General features: G+C 36.9%; 1 protein-coding gene across 1 annotated transcript; it reads right to left on the bottom strand.

Moving 5' to 3' along the window:
* Nucleotides 1-1,036: 1,036 nt before the first annotated feature.
* On the bottom strand, nt 1,037-12,688 carry LOC586424 (60 kDa SS-A/Ro ribonucleoprotein). Its single transcript, XM_786208.5, has 6 exons — nt 12,633-12,688; nt 9,765-10,358; nt 7,194-7,420; nt 5,792-6,076; nt 4,453-4,689; nt 1,037-3,411 (listed from the first exon to the last, which is right to left on the bottom strand). Exons 2-6 carry the CDS (start codon nt 10,294-10,296, stop codon nt 3,112-3,114), a joined length of 1,581 nt encoding a protein of 526 aa, XP_791301.2. The 5' UTR covers nt 10,297-10,358; nt 12,633-12,688; the 3' UTR covers nt 1,037-3,111.
* Between the last annotated feature and the right edge of the window lie 3,924 nt (nt 12,689-16,612).

The raw sequence follows: 16,612 nt of genomic DNA, 5'->3' as shown, positions 1-16,612 counted from the left end.
ACTAAAGCAGGTTTGACTGTATATGAATTGGCATTTGTTATTAAATCCATAGTATCTCTGTAAAACAAAATTTGATAACTATAGACTGGCAAGAAGAATCTTCAGATATGACGTTTTCAGCCAACATTTTAAGAATGTCCTACAGTGCAATGTCTATATTGTTTTGACAATGTGCATGTAACTATATTTCAATGCATACAAATTAGTCAGTTAAGAAAAAAAAAACCAGATGTTTCATTTCCAATCAATGAAATTCGGAATTGAATATGAATCACAAATTGGCAAAGACCTTACAAATTTCAATAAGTTCATTTTGCCTGCAAAAAACTCAATAAATTCCACCCTTAAATTTAGAACTTATATTTGCATATATATTTAATGATAATGCAATATCAAGATACATTATCCTCTTACAAATTGTACATTAGAAATGTAGGATGGATTGAATCCATCCAGAATTAAAGTGATTGATCTTCTCAAAAATATTCAGTCTTGCAGATTGCATGGTCATAGCATACGTGAGTTCTGGTAAAAAAAGAAAATGAATTCTCACAGAATCAAACAAAACTTACATTGAATCTTCAAGATTACAAATAAATGTTATTTGCCAAACCATTTTGGTAGAAAATGTATACTGGCTGAGTAAGGAGCATAAAAAGATAAGGAAATCAAGGTACCGGTAAGCAGGCAGACACCATTTGTGTAGACCCACATCTGTCTGTGTACAGTGCTTGTTACTTTACCAAGGCTGGGCCAAATTTATTATGATTTTGATGACTCCAGAACCTTGCAGTACACACCAATACTTACATGCTACATGATCAACTTTTTCTGATCCATTCCACACCTTTTCTTTCACAATGCAGTCACATGACCAGTTTCTTCACTTAACATTTAAATACAAGATTTATGCTTGGTGAATATATGTCTCTGCTACATGTAGGTGAGTTGTGTACTACACAAATAACAAACTCTTCATCAAACTTGCAGCATATCTTTTTAAAAGCGTTTTAAAATGTAGGATTACCTATATCTCATAGAAGTTAAATTACTGGTAGATTAACTTATCAACTTTACCTGACATCAGGCTATTCCTGCATGCATAATTTACTTGAATTACAAACATACATGTACTTTACTTCATTTATAAGGTTAAGATTAAGAAACTTGATTATCAATCATGCAAACATAATGCTGCAATAAAAACACAATATCTACAAGTATATCAAACAACTATTCACAGGCTACTGCAATTTTTAAAATTATCATTTGCAGTAAACACATTAAAAGTACTGCATCATTTAATAAAAAATCATTTACATAAAGGTTTTTCAAAGTTGAAAAAAAATGCCCAATCTAATTGCATTATTTTATTTTACGTCAATCCAAATTTTTTAAATAGGACCACGAAATTCAAATGTTTTGGTCAATTATTCAAAACTGTGTATGCAACAGTAAATTAGATAACTTTCAAAAACAGCAATCCACTTCCTTGGCACAGCCAAATTAAAAAAATGGAATTATATTTTGACAAATCTTCTTGACCAAAACAAGGCACAATATACTTTTCGGCTTACCGGTAGAATCGACCACAACCACAACTCTCTATTCATTGGCACACAAAAAAAGCATGTTAGGTCAGTATCCGGGATGTGTATCTTAAAAGTTGGGAATGAGGGTCGAATGACTTATTTATAATGCCTCTCTGCAAAATTATTCAAGTTGATTTCATGAGACCTTCCATATTATACCAAAACAGTTCTACCTTGCATTTGTAGAATACATGTATAATTTTAAAAAATATAATAATCATCATCATAATGAGAGCAATAATATAATACTATACTATTTACCATCTTCAATATTACTGTTATAGTTCTTGCATCATACATGTACATTGTGAGGGTGTTAAATTGTGAAACATTGAAATCAAGAAAAATTCATTCAATGTTAAAATAAACTAGGGTCTTGAATTCAGACTACATAATTTTGTCAACCCCCTTCCCCCTCCTCCCAATAAAAACACCAAAGGATCAAGGTAATGTACTAATAAATTATGAGTAACATAAAAAACGGTTTGTTGAAATCCCTTGTTTGTGTGTCTTTTTTGTCGTTGAGAATTTTGGCCACAGATGTAACAAATCAATTTGTTTCAGGAAACTGAAGTGTATAAGTCAATAAGAAGACAAAAGATTCCCCACTTTGCAGCAGGTTGCAATAAAAACAAAGGATTACTTTGGCATCCAAGAGAAATGATAGCATCTAAATCATCACCATGATAGTCGAGTGAGAGTAACCTATCTTTTCTCCACACTTGTGTTTGTTGTTGAATTACAAGTATGAAACTAATATGGTTCAGGAATTTCTATTCATAAGATCTCATCACATCTAAAAATAGATTTCATCTTATAATACTGATTTCAAATTTAATTGTAGCTTCTCAGGTAAGAGATTGTCCACAATATAATGAGGAGCTATAGCATGGATCAAGGAAATGTAGATTACTACCGGCAGTCCATTTCAACAACTCAATTCAGTAGCAATAAGCAATTCATTATTCCAATTTTGAATAAACACAGAAAAAAAAAGAGAAAAAAATGGGATAAGTTCATGTGAAAATTCATCTCTTAATACAGTGATATTCTGTATAAAATAGATTCAAGAGTAATTGACTGCACAGTACATTTATGTAAACTTGCTTCATTTCATTGCAAAAAATGACAAACTTAGATAGACTGATTTTAACATTGTTACCAGTACTCTTTGTATTAGATTGGCATAGCCATAAATGTGAACCCAAATGGAGTAGATCTGGGACCCGTTTCACAAAGCCTTTTTTCAATGACAAATGACAAAAATCAGCGACAAATCTGCTGATAACCAATCAGATGCAAGGATTACAGTAGCTTATAACAAAAACTGTCATTTGTCACTGATGACAAGTTTTGTGAAACGCCCCCCAGGTAACGTGTGGTCTCCTGCCAGTAGCACCACAGGAAGATATCTTTTGTGTGCCACCATCGCAATAGAATGACATACATCAAAGCATCAAGACATAATGATAATAATAATAATAAATATTGTTGCACTCTTTGAACTATGTAATATGCATCACTGAAAATTCAGCGCCATGCTTTGTAAGAGTTTGGCCGCATGGCCATTGAAGCCTGCTATATCCAGCATGCTTTGGTCATCTGCGTTCGCCATGGAGAAGCTGTTGGACGTCATGGCAACGATGGCAACCTTGGCATCGATCTTCATGGCCTGGCGGTACTGAGCGAGGGCGTCGGCTGCCGAGACGTCGCCGTTGAAGGTCTCACAGTCTGTGCACATGATGAACTGATCCACAGCGATCTTATTCTTGACTGCCCAGAGCATCGGTTGAGCAAAGTCTGTCTGACCCATCGAAAGCTGTATCAAAATGAATGGAAATTTTAGAAAATTCAAAATTCAAACCTGCAGTTAACGACTAAATAAATTTTTGTGTTTTTCTATATAAACTGAAGAATCAAAGGTGAACTGATTGAATTCTTTGAATACTTTTAGATGTAAGCTTTTAATATGTCAAATTCTGAAGAAAAACAAGTCAGGACAAATCAATTTTTCACATACTTAGAAAATTACAAGCTTTGGTAAGGGTATGAATAATTTAGTTCTTAGCCTAACAACAGAATTATTCATACTCTTTGTAAATTTCATGCTTTTTGTGCTCTTTGTAACTCAAGAGTGAAAGCTGGACTGGTTGAATCAGGGCCTTTTTTTAATACTATTAGATGTAAGATTTAATATGCCGCATTCTCAAAATACATAAATCGGGGCAAATCATCTTTTTCACATACTTGGTGAGGTTATGAATGATTAAATTGTTAAAGGTACTATGTCCCATTTGCAGGCCAAAAAAATGAAAAGGTTAAATTCCATCGGCATTTGAAAGATAATACTAATTTAGAACTTCCCTAAAAAAAAGGGGGGCTTGTAAATGTATTTAAGTGGGAAAAAAAACGACTATTAGTTGTCGAATCTACTTCAGAGCTATAGAGTCAGTAAGTAATAGTCTTGATTTTCAGACCATTGTACCGAATGGTCGTATATTTTATGCTGCGCAAATATTCAATCAGTTTAATTTTGGCCATATATACAAGAAGTGGGTTATTGATGTAGACAAATGATCATGACCATTTACAGCTCATTTTATATATGTTATTAAAGAAGAAAAAAAGCCAGTCAGTCACTCAATAGTGTCTGACAGTGAAGTCTAGAAGGTAAACAGGTTTCCTTGCATAATTTGAATATTAGGACACAGCTGACGTTTAAATTTCACAGATAGGACATATATGACATATTCATAAATCCTGCAAAGTTCTACAGAATTTGATGTTGGCTGCAAAAGGGAGATAGTATCTTTAACTGTAAATAAATGAAAAATAAAATAAATAAATGAAATATACAAACCTCTCCCATCTTCTTGACGGCATCTTCTAGCTTCATGTTAGCAGTGATGGGGATCTCCTTGAGTTCTGAAGTGAAGCCCATGACACGACTGTCTTCTTCTTTCTTAGCGATCATCATGGCTATGGTGGCGGCAGCCTCTCTAGCGGCGATGTTCCTGGTGCCGTTTACACCGCTCAGGGCCATCGATGAACTGACGTCTACGGCCAGAAGATAACGCTTGCCTGTTTTTTCCGAGACCTAAGGACAGCAGGAAAAAAGAATGCACGGAGTAGAGAGTGATTTAGATTAGGAAGGCATAATAGAGTGGTGAAGTGTGACATCATCTAAAATCTATTTTTGGAATTTCTCAATTTTGTCTTCATTTTCCGAAAGAGCATCAAAAATAATGTCCTAACTTCGGAACTGACCATCTGAATAAACAGATTTCCTATGGGAACTCAGTGTTATATTGCTCTGGTCCATAACATTACGAGCCAGAGCGATATACCACTGAGTTCCTATAAGGATATCTATTTATTCAGATGGTCATATCTCAGCCAATACAATTCAATTGGTTTTCGACATTTGGACATTATTTTTCATGCTCTTTCGGAAAATGAAGAAAAAATTGAGAAATTCCATAAATAGATTTTTATGATGTCACAGCTTCGGTACTCTATAGACCTTTAAAAGACATCTCAGAGAAAAATCAAGATTTTCTTTAAAAGCCTTGAAAGAGAAAGAGTGAAGAAAACAAATTGGATGAATGAAGGGTAAGGTAACAAGGGTCGTACTAAAACCTTTTTTGTCCATGTTTTCATTGTGCAGCTAAACCATCAGAACAAAATAGGAATTGAACCCTTTCCTGCCTTGGGTGGAAAATCTTGTCAAAGAAATCAAATACTGTACCATATATGTTTAGACAAATGAAATACAGATGATGCATCTTCAGTTCCCACAAAGGAAATATAAACAAAGAATCAAAATTTAGAAACTTCAAGTCCATGGTATGTTCCTATCCCAAAGACAGAACGTGGTTCAAACTCGGATAGGTTTAAAGGAAGACTAAAGAAGTGAACATTAGACCTTCCATTTCTCTCTAAACAATCATCACAGTTTATACTTTTCTTTTCCTTTAAATGATATTAGTTGTCAAACAAATTTGATGATATGTAACTTTGTAGTCTGATTAATTTGTCAATTACTATAATCATTTTTTTAAATCATGAAACAATACCATATGTCTTTTATGTTTATTTTGTTATCTATCTGTATTATATCTAGATCTGAAATGTGAAACCAATGAACTCAAACTCAAAACTCAAACTCAAACTCAAACTCAAACTCAAACTCAACTCACCTCAAAGGCTTTATGGTAAGCTTCTGTCAGGGCTTTCATTAGTTCCTTGTTGATCTCCCAGTGGGCCTTGGTCTTCTCCACCTTCTTGGAGCGGTAGATACGTTGCGCCATCAGCACACTGAACGGATGAACGTGCGATTCTGACAGAGCGCTGGGAGTCTGCAATCGCCTGCATATCACGTCGACCTCGGGACTCTTAGGTTTGAATAGACCCATTGAGGCTAGTCTCACGATGTTATCCAGTAGGGACTGGACCGACAAGTGAGGGACTAGGGCTTTCCATACCTGTGTAGATTATATGTATTGTAAACAATATATGTTACAACATATGGGGGTGTTTCACAAAGATCCAAAGTTGGAACTTATCTCTAATTTGGACTTAACAGTTATGGAAAGCCATTCGCATCTATGAAAATATTTTGTAAAAGTTTTTTAAAAGACATAAAATGTTGATTCAAATCATTCATATTTTCTATTATCAAGGAGATTTCATGTTCTTGCTGTAGAATTTATAAAAAATCTAAAATACTTGAATTTTCGATTTTGAATATATTTCATTTTAAGGCTACAAATGGCTCTCCATAATTTTTAAGTCCAACTTAGAGTTAAGTTTGACTTTAAGGATCTTTGTGAAACACCCCCCTGGTATTACAGAGTTTTTGATAAGGCACAACAGGTGCATAGCCATGAACATAAACAAAGCAATTACATGTACTTCAGGATCCAACCTTTAGACAGACTAGGATATTCTACATTTCTATCATTTTTTCAGTCTAAATAATTTTCATTTTCTAATACCACCATGGCAACATGTAAATATAGATGTACATGTTTTATCCATTGAGCATTCTACATTATGGCTGTTCAACTTCAGTTGTATTTCTGAATGTTCTATATTTCTTGCCATCCTGAACACTCTCAACATAGCAATTTCAAACTACAATGGACCATAATACAATTGTTTTGATGATTATAGGAAGAATATGCAAGTACTGTATGCAACAGTGCAAGATACACAGTTGTACACTAGCCTATTGTACACAATGTGAACATGTTCAATATCAAAACAATACAGCAATCAAAGTAATTAAGCATTCTTAAAACAGGGTCAAATTAGTAGGTTCACATATATTGCACTGAGAGATAGAGCAAAAAAAAGGTGAGTACATGTTGTACATGTAGAAGGAATGTAGGAGAAAGGGAGAGTTTGAGAAGAGGGAATCAAGAGGATAGTGGAAAGAATGAAGTAAGAAGTAAGAAACAGGTGAGGAGACTAAGAAAAAGAAGTAAGGAGAGAAAGAAAGAGAGAGAGACAAATCGACAATTGGAGGAAGTATTTTTTTTTTAGTCAGTACCGGTACAGTTAAATATTTTAAAGATGATCTGCTAGTTTCCCACTTACGTCTTTTGATTTGAGGCTCTTGGTAGGAAGATGTTCTGGCGAGAGTTTGTGTTTCTCTACCAGGCCTGCTACTCTCTCCAAGTCCTCCTCCTTACGGAGACCATCTACATCCCTGAGGAACTCCGTCAAGGCCCGGGTGCTGTCGTCCGCCCCCTCGCTGGAGTGAGACTCTAAGACGTTCTTCAACCCACGCATGATGTACTTCAACACAATAGCTGTGCCTGAACCTAGTGACAAATCAAAGAAGGGGAAACAAAATCAAATGAGTGCTTTATTTATCAATTTTTTGATACATATTGATTCATTCTCATGCCCTTTGGCTTTGGCTCTCAGCACAGAACACCCATGTTTTGTCTCTGCTTACAGCTTTACATAATAAATATTAGGTAACACCAATGGAAAACAAAATTTCTTTACTATAATGACAACAACAAAAATCTGTACCGGTAATCCTATTCTTGTCTACATGTACATGTATGTACAGTATATGTACTCTCATTTAAAAAAAAAATTAATTCATCCATAAACACACTTCTTTTATGGGGTCATATCATTATTTTTGTTCGGAAAAAATGCAGTTTCTGGTCAAACAATTCATGAATTGTAAAATTTGTGTAAAACAATAAGACCATTACATACATCTACATGTACAATTTTGGTACTTTTGGTGCCTTTCTTAAGAGTCTGAATGCAAAAAGAGAGGATTCTATTCATCGTAATAACCATTTTCAGAGTAATGCAGATAAATTGAAAGACGTCCATACAATACAGTTGTACATACATGTAGGCACATGGATACATACTGGTACGAACCAAGGAGGATCGTGGCGAGCTAGCCTCAAACTTCAAAACAAAGAACTGGCCAACAAGGAAGCCAACAAGGAGGCCTACATTTAAATGTATGATGACCCCATGCTGGTATATTACATGTATGTGTCATCATGAATGTTGCATGTACATTGTAAGGCATGGAACATCACTTGCATACAAAAAAGAACTTGAAAAATGAAATTTAACATGCAGTTTGGGGCTATAAAGGGCAAATCCTGTGTAACTAATATATTATAAAAAATATATTGAAGTGCTGTTAGTATGTTACTGCAACAAAAAAACCTTTTAAGAACAGTTAAGAACATGGCTGAACATGAAAGCCCCAGAAAATTGTGACTGGTATTTCTAGTTTTCTACCCATCAAGTATCATACCCCTCCCTCCCTCCCCCTCCCTCCTTCCCCCTCCCTAGTCTCCTCCCCTATCTCACATGTAAACGCTGCTTCAAGAAATATTGCACACAAATCCCAATGTCTATTTGGAAGAGAGTCTGAGTGAAATGGTCGCACTCCAGAATAGAGATTCCCTCCCTTCATCACTAAGACATGCTGGTATGTGAAGCATGCTGTGGTTGAGAGGAGGGGATAAAGGTGTCACCATTTGGGAAAATGACATTTCTAGTTTCTTATTGTCTGTCAATGTGTACCTGGGTTACATCCATCTCATACATTTCATACAGAATTTGAACTGCATACATTAGTTGTTGCCAGGTAGGACAAACATAATGGCTTGACCTACCTAGCAGCACTATATGCAGTTTGCATGCTGACTATTGAAACACTATTATTTTTATCAGGTGAATGAAATAATTTGTATAGAGACACTTCACAAAGACCTACATGTATGCATTAAATTTGGTTACCTTAGGAAAATGGCCTATTGATCCTTAAAAATTATAACATAATTTTCATTTTCGTTCGAACAAGCCTACATTGAATGTACAAAACATGAAGAAAATGTAACCAATCAATTTTCTGTAGCAGACTTGATTCTTTAAACAATGGTACTGTACATACATGTACACCCTACATGTGGTTTAATTGATTATTTAATATTGATAAGATATTTTGGGCTGCCATTTGTGTGACAACTGACATGTTGACACAAACATGAAACATGAAAAACATGTGTCATGTGGAAGAGAATACATTATGTGCATTCGCACAAGACAACCTACATGTAGTGTGTACTATGTAGATGAGCATAAGAATGGAATTGCCCAATCGGGCATAAAAAGTACCGCTTTCGGTATTAGTGATGCAAACTACTACAAGGCACAAGGCCCATTGCAACTTTGCCCCAAATAGGCCCAAAACTTGAGACAGCATGAAACTGAAAGTCTATTCATGCATATTATCAAATATATGTACAAAAAATGTACATGTATTCTATAAAGAGATATCATGAAGCAACCAGGAAGATTACCGGTAAGTCCTTTTACAAATGTCATTTTGGGACATGTTCATAACGTATCTTGATTCAAAACATGCATCTGATATCAAATTATTAAAAAAACTTAGGCAATCAACATACATGTACAGATGTAAGACTGGAAATAAAAACATAAATGATAAATTTACAAACAAAAATCAAATGACTGCCTAAGAATATTCACAAGAAGAAATAAACTGTCAGTAGAAGTCCATTGTTTAGGATATTTTTCTTTAAATATCATAAAAGTAAGAGTAGAATAGTGAAACAACAAAATATCATAACAAAATATTAATAGTTTGTAACTCACCTTCTGCGGGTGGTTTGACATGAGCAAGTCGTATGAGATCTCGATGCGACCATCCACCGCGTTGCTTGCACCCTGTCACCAGCCTGGCTAACTCCTGACCATCTTTACTACAATACCAATTGCATATTGCCTTCCTCTGCATACGCCCCCAGCCCGTCCCCTCCCCACCTTTCTCCACCCCGTCCACAAACCGGAAGAGTCCAGACGCCGTCGAGCACAGCTGACCCAGCTCATTATAGATGGCCTTCTTGGCACTCGTGTCCTTGCTCCTTGCAACGCATACCAATACTTTCATGTAGGATTCCTCATGGAGCACGTGCCCGGCCTTGGAAAACCTTACAAGTTCTTTGACAATGTCCCCTCCACGCCCTTCCTCGAGGATCGTTTGAGTGCATTCTGGAAGGGGATTCTCTTTGGGTTCTTTGTTAACAACGTAGTATGTTCCACTCGTTTGGCCCATAGAGAGGTATCGTCTGAGGGTGACCAGGTCGGAGTTAATTCCAATGTTGTTCGTTTCCCCTTCGGATGCCATCTTGGATGAGTTGAAAGGTCAGGCAAACTGAGAAGAAACTGAAGAAATTTTAACCCGGTGACCTGCAAAGTGGAAAGGGATGAATTACATGAAGAGTGTACCATTATCCAGCAAAAATAACAATTTCTACAGAGCACTGATATTTCATGATTTGACGGTTTGTACATGACTCGTGGTGCTGTACATTTTGTGCAAATTGCCATATGAAAGAAGACTTCAGATTATTCATAACAATTCTGTCTCAAAGTTTGGGAAATGTCATTGTGTCTATGAAATTAATTGACGCTACACTGATTTACATGCCGTATGGAAATTAGAGAGTCTATAACAGAAGGAGAAGTATGGCAATCTGAGGGTATACATGTACATGTTGTAAAACTAGTTGTTAGAAAAGTTGTATGCAAGCAGCAACCCTATGCATACACACTGTACAGTGTACATGTGCATGCAAACTCAGGCACTGTACATGCTTTTGAGAGTGAATTTCATTGAAGGAATAATCAGATGTCATCGGCTTATTACTGCATGATTCATCTTCTGTAATAATTCAACATCCTGTACAACCATCTCATGGTAATACCACACAAATCTTTTCACAAACATCACACATTCTCCACCTGAAGTCAAAGGAAGAGAAGCATCTACATCTAGCTCTCTTTGATCCATGCCTTAGAATCTTCACAGGGAAGGAGGCCTGAAGAACACACACAGCAGGGACCCGTTTCACAAGACCTGTCATCAGTGACAAATGTCAGTCTTTGTTATAAGCTTCTGCAATCCTTGCTTTTGATTGGTTATCTGCAGGTTTGTCATTGGTTTTTGTCATTTGTCATTGAAAAAAGGCTTTGTGAAATGGGTCCCTGTTCTGCAACTTTTCCTTTTAATCCAAACACTAACCATTGATAGACTGCCTTCTTACATATTTCACCTGCACCGATAAAAGCACAATATAGCACATACATGATGATGTTGTACATTCATATTATGCATTGTTTCACTTTTACTGTAGACTAGTTTACACAAAATGGAACAAATGCTTTGCAGAAAAATACTAATGTTTAAGGGGAGAACCGGAAAATATCACTTTGACAACAAAGACATCAAAAGTTGAAACTTCTTTTTGTACTGAACTTTTATATTTATTGTAATATAAATGATGTTAAAAAAAACAGTTGATTTTGGAGCAATTTAAAAAAAAAAAAAAAGGTTTTCAGCCTTTGAGTTACAACTTTTGCGTTATACTTATAGATGATTCAAAAGGCTTTATTTAAATTACAATCTACATGTCAGTCATTGCAGTGTACAACTTTACATTGTAGCTGGCATTAGCTGCAAATATAATTGAGTATTTTCTGTTCAGCTTTCGCATTTTTTTCATTCTTATATTTAAAGTTTAAAGTTTCTTCCTTGTCTTAATGTCTTCTTCTCCTCCAAATTCTCCTCTTTCTTTGTCCATCTCCCCCTTATTCATCTACTCCTCTTTTTGTTTTTCTTTCTCCCTCCTGCTCCTCCACCTCCTTTTTCTTCTTCTTTTCTTATTTTGTATTCTTCTTTGACTTTTGACAATAAATCAAATGTATAATTGATTCATCAATTGTAATCCAATTCGTTCCCACACACAAAATGACTAAAGTGTAATTTTTTCCCCAGACTATGACTCGGGGGCGTCTATTCTTTTTAGAAAACCTTTAATAATATGCTACCAGGTTTGTTTGTACCAGCAACATATTTTGAGTAGTGCTCCGAGGAAGAAGGCGCCGAGGAAAAAATAGAAATATATGGTATTTTTGTACACGAGAAACGGGAGAGAACTTTATCCACATCTAAACCTAGAGTCGACTACATATCTAGTACATGTACATCTCAATCCTGTTGTAACTAATTTGCCGATTTGAGATTTGCACGCGGTAGCTTAGTTTGGTGATCTCATTTTTTCAAACACTCATATCTTTCTTAATAATTGGTCTAGATCCACTACATTAATGACATTGTCTAAATCAATTTAGCTGTATACAGAGACCGCGCCGCCCAACATGAACTTGATGAAGCGAGCTGCAAGCGGACCCTGTATCTGAGCTGCGTGCCGGTGCCTGGCAGGCTGCACGCTTGGCCCGCTGCGGTGCCTTCGCATTGAAGCAACACGCCCGTGTCCACGACAATACTTTCCCACGCTCACTCACTCAACCATTTAAAAAAAGCACACATAAACATCAAATTCATCAGCAATAATTATAAAATGAGCTACTCCAGGCATTGCAATCGATGCTTGCTACTTAAGTTTCAAAACTGAAAACATATAGACAACAGAAGAATGTTTAAATCGCAAAACAAATTACCTTGTTTAGAGAGCCTCTTCCGATCCCTAAATTCCTTCCTCGTATGCCAAAACAACAATTATGACGTCACTTCCGAAACACAAAGTTATAAATGCATTTGCATTATGTACACTAGAGTCTATCTATATCAATATGAACATGTGAACATTATTTATAGGTCCTAATTAGGTATTTTTATCACTCTTAAATTCATTTTAGTTTCAGCCGCTATAGTAAGAGAAATGGTATTGGCCTAATGGCCTTGATGGAAGCCACGAAAAGGGAAGTGGTTTGATATTGATTATTATCCCTCCCTCCCTCCTCCCCCTCCCTCTCTCTCTTTCTCTCTCTCTCTCTCTCTCTCTCTCTCTCTCTCTCTCTCTCTCTCTCTCTATCTCAGTAGTCTCTGTCTCTTTTCCTTCCTTTATTGCCTTCTTCTAAGGCCTCTCCTATTCTGAGACTCCCTCTTTCTTCACTCTCCCTCAATCTATATACCTTTAAATTCCTATTTAATATCATTTGAACGACGGCCGGCTAGATCGAGGGCCTAAGCATCCAGTTACATAATACAGTTGGACATAATGGTTTTGATAATATTGGATGTTCTTATTATTATTCAGTAACAGTTCACAAATATATATTCATATAATCCATGCACTTTTAAGTATATTATGTTCAATAAAATATAGGCCGTCTTCTTTTCATTTGTCAAGTCTGTTGTGATTATGTATTTTTCTAAGTCATGCAAGCATGCAGGGGATCAGGCCTGGCCCTCGATCAATAGAGATATCTTCTTCTCAGTTTCCTTTCTTTTTTAATGATTAGGCAATCCTGCTTAAATATTCACCAACTGTACTGATTGATCTTGTTTGCAGTGAGAGGGACTTCTTTATACCAAAAAATGCAGGAATTAATCGTTCAGTTAATAAAACTGAGGGGTAACTTTAGGATTGTGACAAAAGACAATTAAAGGACAATTTATTCAAAGTAGGCCGAACGTGATCCTTTTGAATTTTGTTTGTTTGCTTTTGTTTTTGTTTATTAAATGCGTTGTATATCAGTGCTCATAGAATATTAAAAGTAACAATATGTAAACAATAAATATTAAAAGCCTATAATGAATTGGTTGGCCTAACCCCGGAGGGGCGCGGGTCATTCCGGCAACGCGTACATGACTGGCTATATAATTATATGCACCCGCTCCCCGAGAACAAGCGTCGCCAAAAGGTGTTTTTTATTATACGGAGTTGTCGACGTTTTCTTTAAAAAGGGGGTGTTTTTCAAACACTGATCGCACAAAAACAAAAAAACTGAAGGGTACCTTTACAGGCTCACAGGTTTCAACGTTTTCTTTATACATGCGCCAATAGCAGTGGCGTAGTGAGCAAAAACTTTTGGGGGTTCAAAACAAAATCCGCATCACCACCAAGTAGCATAATGCACCAACTTAAAAAGGGGCACCTACACAGGGTAACATTAAAAAAACATTGGTATATACCCCTAAATCGTCATGATTGTGATTACCAGTGGCGGATCCAGGGGGCCCAGGGGCCCGGGAAAAAACGTGTATAAACAATAATTTTACCCTTTTTGGAGATGGGCCCCCTCCCCTGGCGCTCAAGGGGGGGGGGGGTGCGATTTTTCAATTTTTCGAGGGCCAAACAAAAAAGTTATTTCTCACTACTAAAGTTCTATTATAAGAAAAATAATTATAACATCTATTAAAGCGAACAGAGGCCTAGCGAGCGAATTCCAGGGAAATTATAGAAAAAGGGGCTCTAAGTCATGTTATGGAGAAAGGAAAAATAGTCTTATGAAAAGGGAAAAGGACAATTATTAGAAAAGAAAAGGTGCTCGTGTCAAAGTAAAAAGGGCAATTATCAGAGGTGAAAATGGCACTTCTTGTACCTGGGACACTCAACAGGGATGAAAAAACAATTTTAATGGAAATGGGGAAACTGTTGAAGGAAAAAGGCACCTATCGGATTTTAATAGGGGTATGTATTGGTTGTTAAAAGGGGCATTTCAGCAACATTTGTAAATCACTGGTATCGAATTAGAAATAAACCACGGTTAAATTTTATTTCGGGGCTCGACTGCCCCCCCCCCCCCCCATCAGTACGCCAGTGCCAATATGGTCCATTTCAGAAAAGGGCGATATAACAGAGAGGTGAAAGAAAGGAGTGGAATCAAGCCGCTTTTCTTTGACCCCATGCTCCAAGCCGCCGAAAAATTATGCGATAATCTGCAACTGTCGGTGGTGAGATAAAAGATGGATAAAGTGGATATAAGGGTCATTTCAGAAAAGGTGCGATGCGACGCCATTAGGGTCCATCTCAGAAAAGGTGCGATACACCATTAGCCCCCCCCCCCCCCCCCCCCCCCACTCAATGCTATTTAGGGTACGCATAATACGTGTTCCCTCATTTTGAAAACACCCCCAAGTTCGGTGTGTAAAGTCAATACGGGCCGGATTTTTGTGTACTATACGAGCCGGACTTTGGTGCGTGAAAAGTACCCCTTTACCGGACATTTTGGTAACACGCATGCGGTCATTCCGGCCCCGGAGTGGGGGCCGGGCCATTAGGGTCCATTTTAGAGGTTGTTGGACACGTGTGGGTAGCACTCTGGTATGATCAAGTGAATGCTTGCATTTCCATAATTATATTAAAGTAGATATTCATTGAGTTTAAAAACTAACTTTATTTTCACTGGTTGTCTGCACTAACAACACAGAAGACGAAAGACTTCATGCATGGCTGATTGTCAACGAAACGGAGTTTGTTGTTTGTTGCCACGGCAGGCAGCCATTAAAAAGTTAGTTTGATAAAATTATGGAAATGCAATTATTACTTTAAACAAACAGAACTTTTTTTTTTTATTCATGATTGAGATGTCATATGAAAAGGCAGAAAATGAACTTTCTGGAAATGTGATTTTCTCTTTAAAATTCAGATAACTTTCGCTTTTTTTTAATCGCTCATGCGTGAAATATGCATCAAATGAGTTGCATCAAATGAAAGAGAAGGATCTAAGCTTCACTAATATGTGTCAATTATTAATCATAATTGTGATTATGTTATGATAAAACATCGATAACTCTCGGTTTCTTTTTTTCTGGGACGCACTGTATATATAACAAATTACATGTAGTACCAAGGGCTCTTTCCTTTGTTTGGGGGGGGGGGGCACTGCCTGAGTCACCCTAGCGCCACACCGCTGTCTAACAAGTCAGGTGCAACCAGTGGCGTATGCAGGATTTTTTCAAGGGGGGGGGGGGGCAAAATCGGGCCAAAAATTTTGCAACGACTCAGCCAGCCGCTGAATAAGCGGGGGGAGGGGGTAAGAGGACACCTTTTTTTGGGGGGGGGGGGGTAGGGCCACCTTTTTTAGGTCAGCCATTGGCATAATTTTTTTTATTTTTTTATTTTATTTATACACATAAAAAAAACTCAAAGGGGGCGGGGATATTTTAAGACACCAAAACCACCCCCCCCCCTCCCCTTCTCGAGGCTATACGCTTGCACTTTTGTTGTAAGAAAGTTCGACATCAATTGAAAAATAGAAAATGGGAGAGAGAGAGAGAGAGAGAGAGAGAAAGGGGAATAGATGGAGAGAGACAGAGAGCAACAAAGAGGGACAGAGATAGATAGAGAGAAACAGATAGAGACAAAGAGATAGAGAGAGGGGGGACTTTCTGGCCGACTAGAATTAAAGTAGGCCTGTCGGCATCCACCAAAAAGAAACAGATAGATTATTGTTCGTTAGAAACCATTGTTAAAAAACGCGTACATGAAAATATCAAATATCAAATAACACAGAACTCCTTCCACCCCCCCCCCCCTCCTCCTCCTCCTCCTCTTCCTCATCTTTTGAAAAAAACCGGAGGAGAAAATTGGGAATCGATATTTTATTTGGCATAAGGATATAATTATCAGCGGTGGAATGACTTTCTTATTACAATTTATCTAGTATGAATTGAATTTTTTCATGAGACTATC

This window comes from Strongylocentrotus purpuratus, unplaced genomic scaffold, assembly GCF_000002235.5.
Source record: "Strongylocentrotus purpuratus isolate Spur 01 unplaced genomic scaffold, Spur_5.0 spur5_contig_841, whole genome shotgun sequence".
NCBI classification, from domain to species: domain Eukaryota; kingdom Metazoa; phylum Echinodermata; class Echinoidea; order Camarodonta; family Strongylocentrotidae; genus Strongylocentrotus; species Strongylocentrotus purpuratus.
This window is presented reverse-complemented; position numbering and strand designations above follow the sequence as displayed.

Coding starts and splice junctions, on each gene's coding strand:
- LOC586424 (XM_786208.5), bottom strand. CDS start 10,296: ATGGCATCCGAAGGGGAAACGAACAACATTGGAATTAACTCCGACCTG. Junction 4,690..5,791: donor CTTACCATAAAGCCTTTGAG/GTGAGTTGAGTT, acceptor TGCTGTCCTTAG/GTCTCGGAAAAAACAGGCAA. Junction 3,412..4,452: donor CCGTCAAGAAGATGGGAGAG/GTTTGTATATTT, acceptor ATTTTGATACAG/CTTTCGATGGGTCAGACAGA.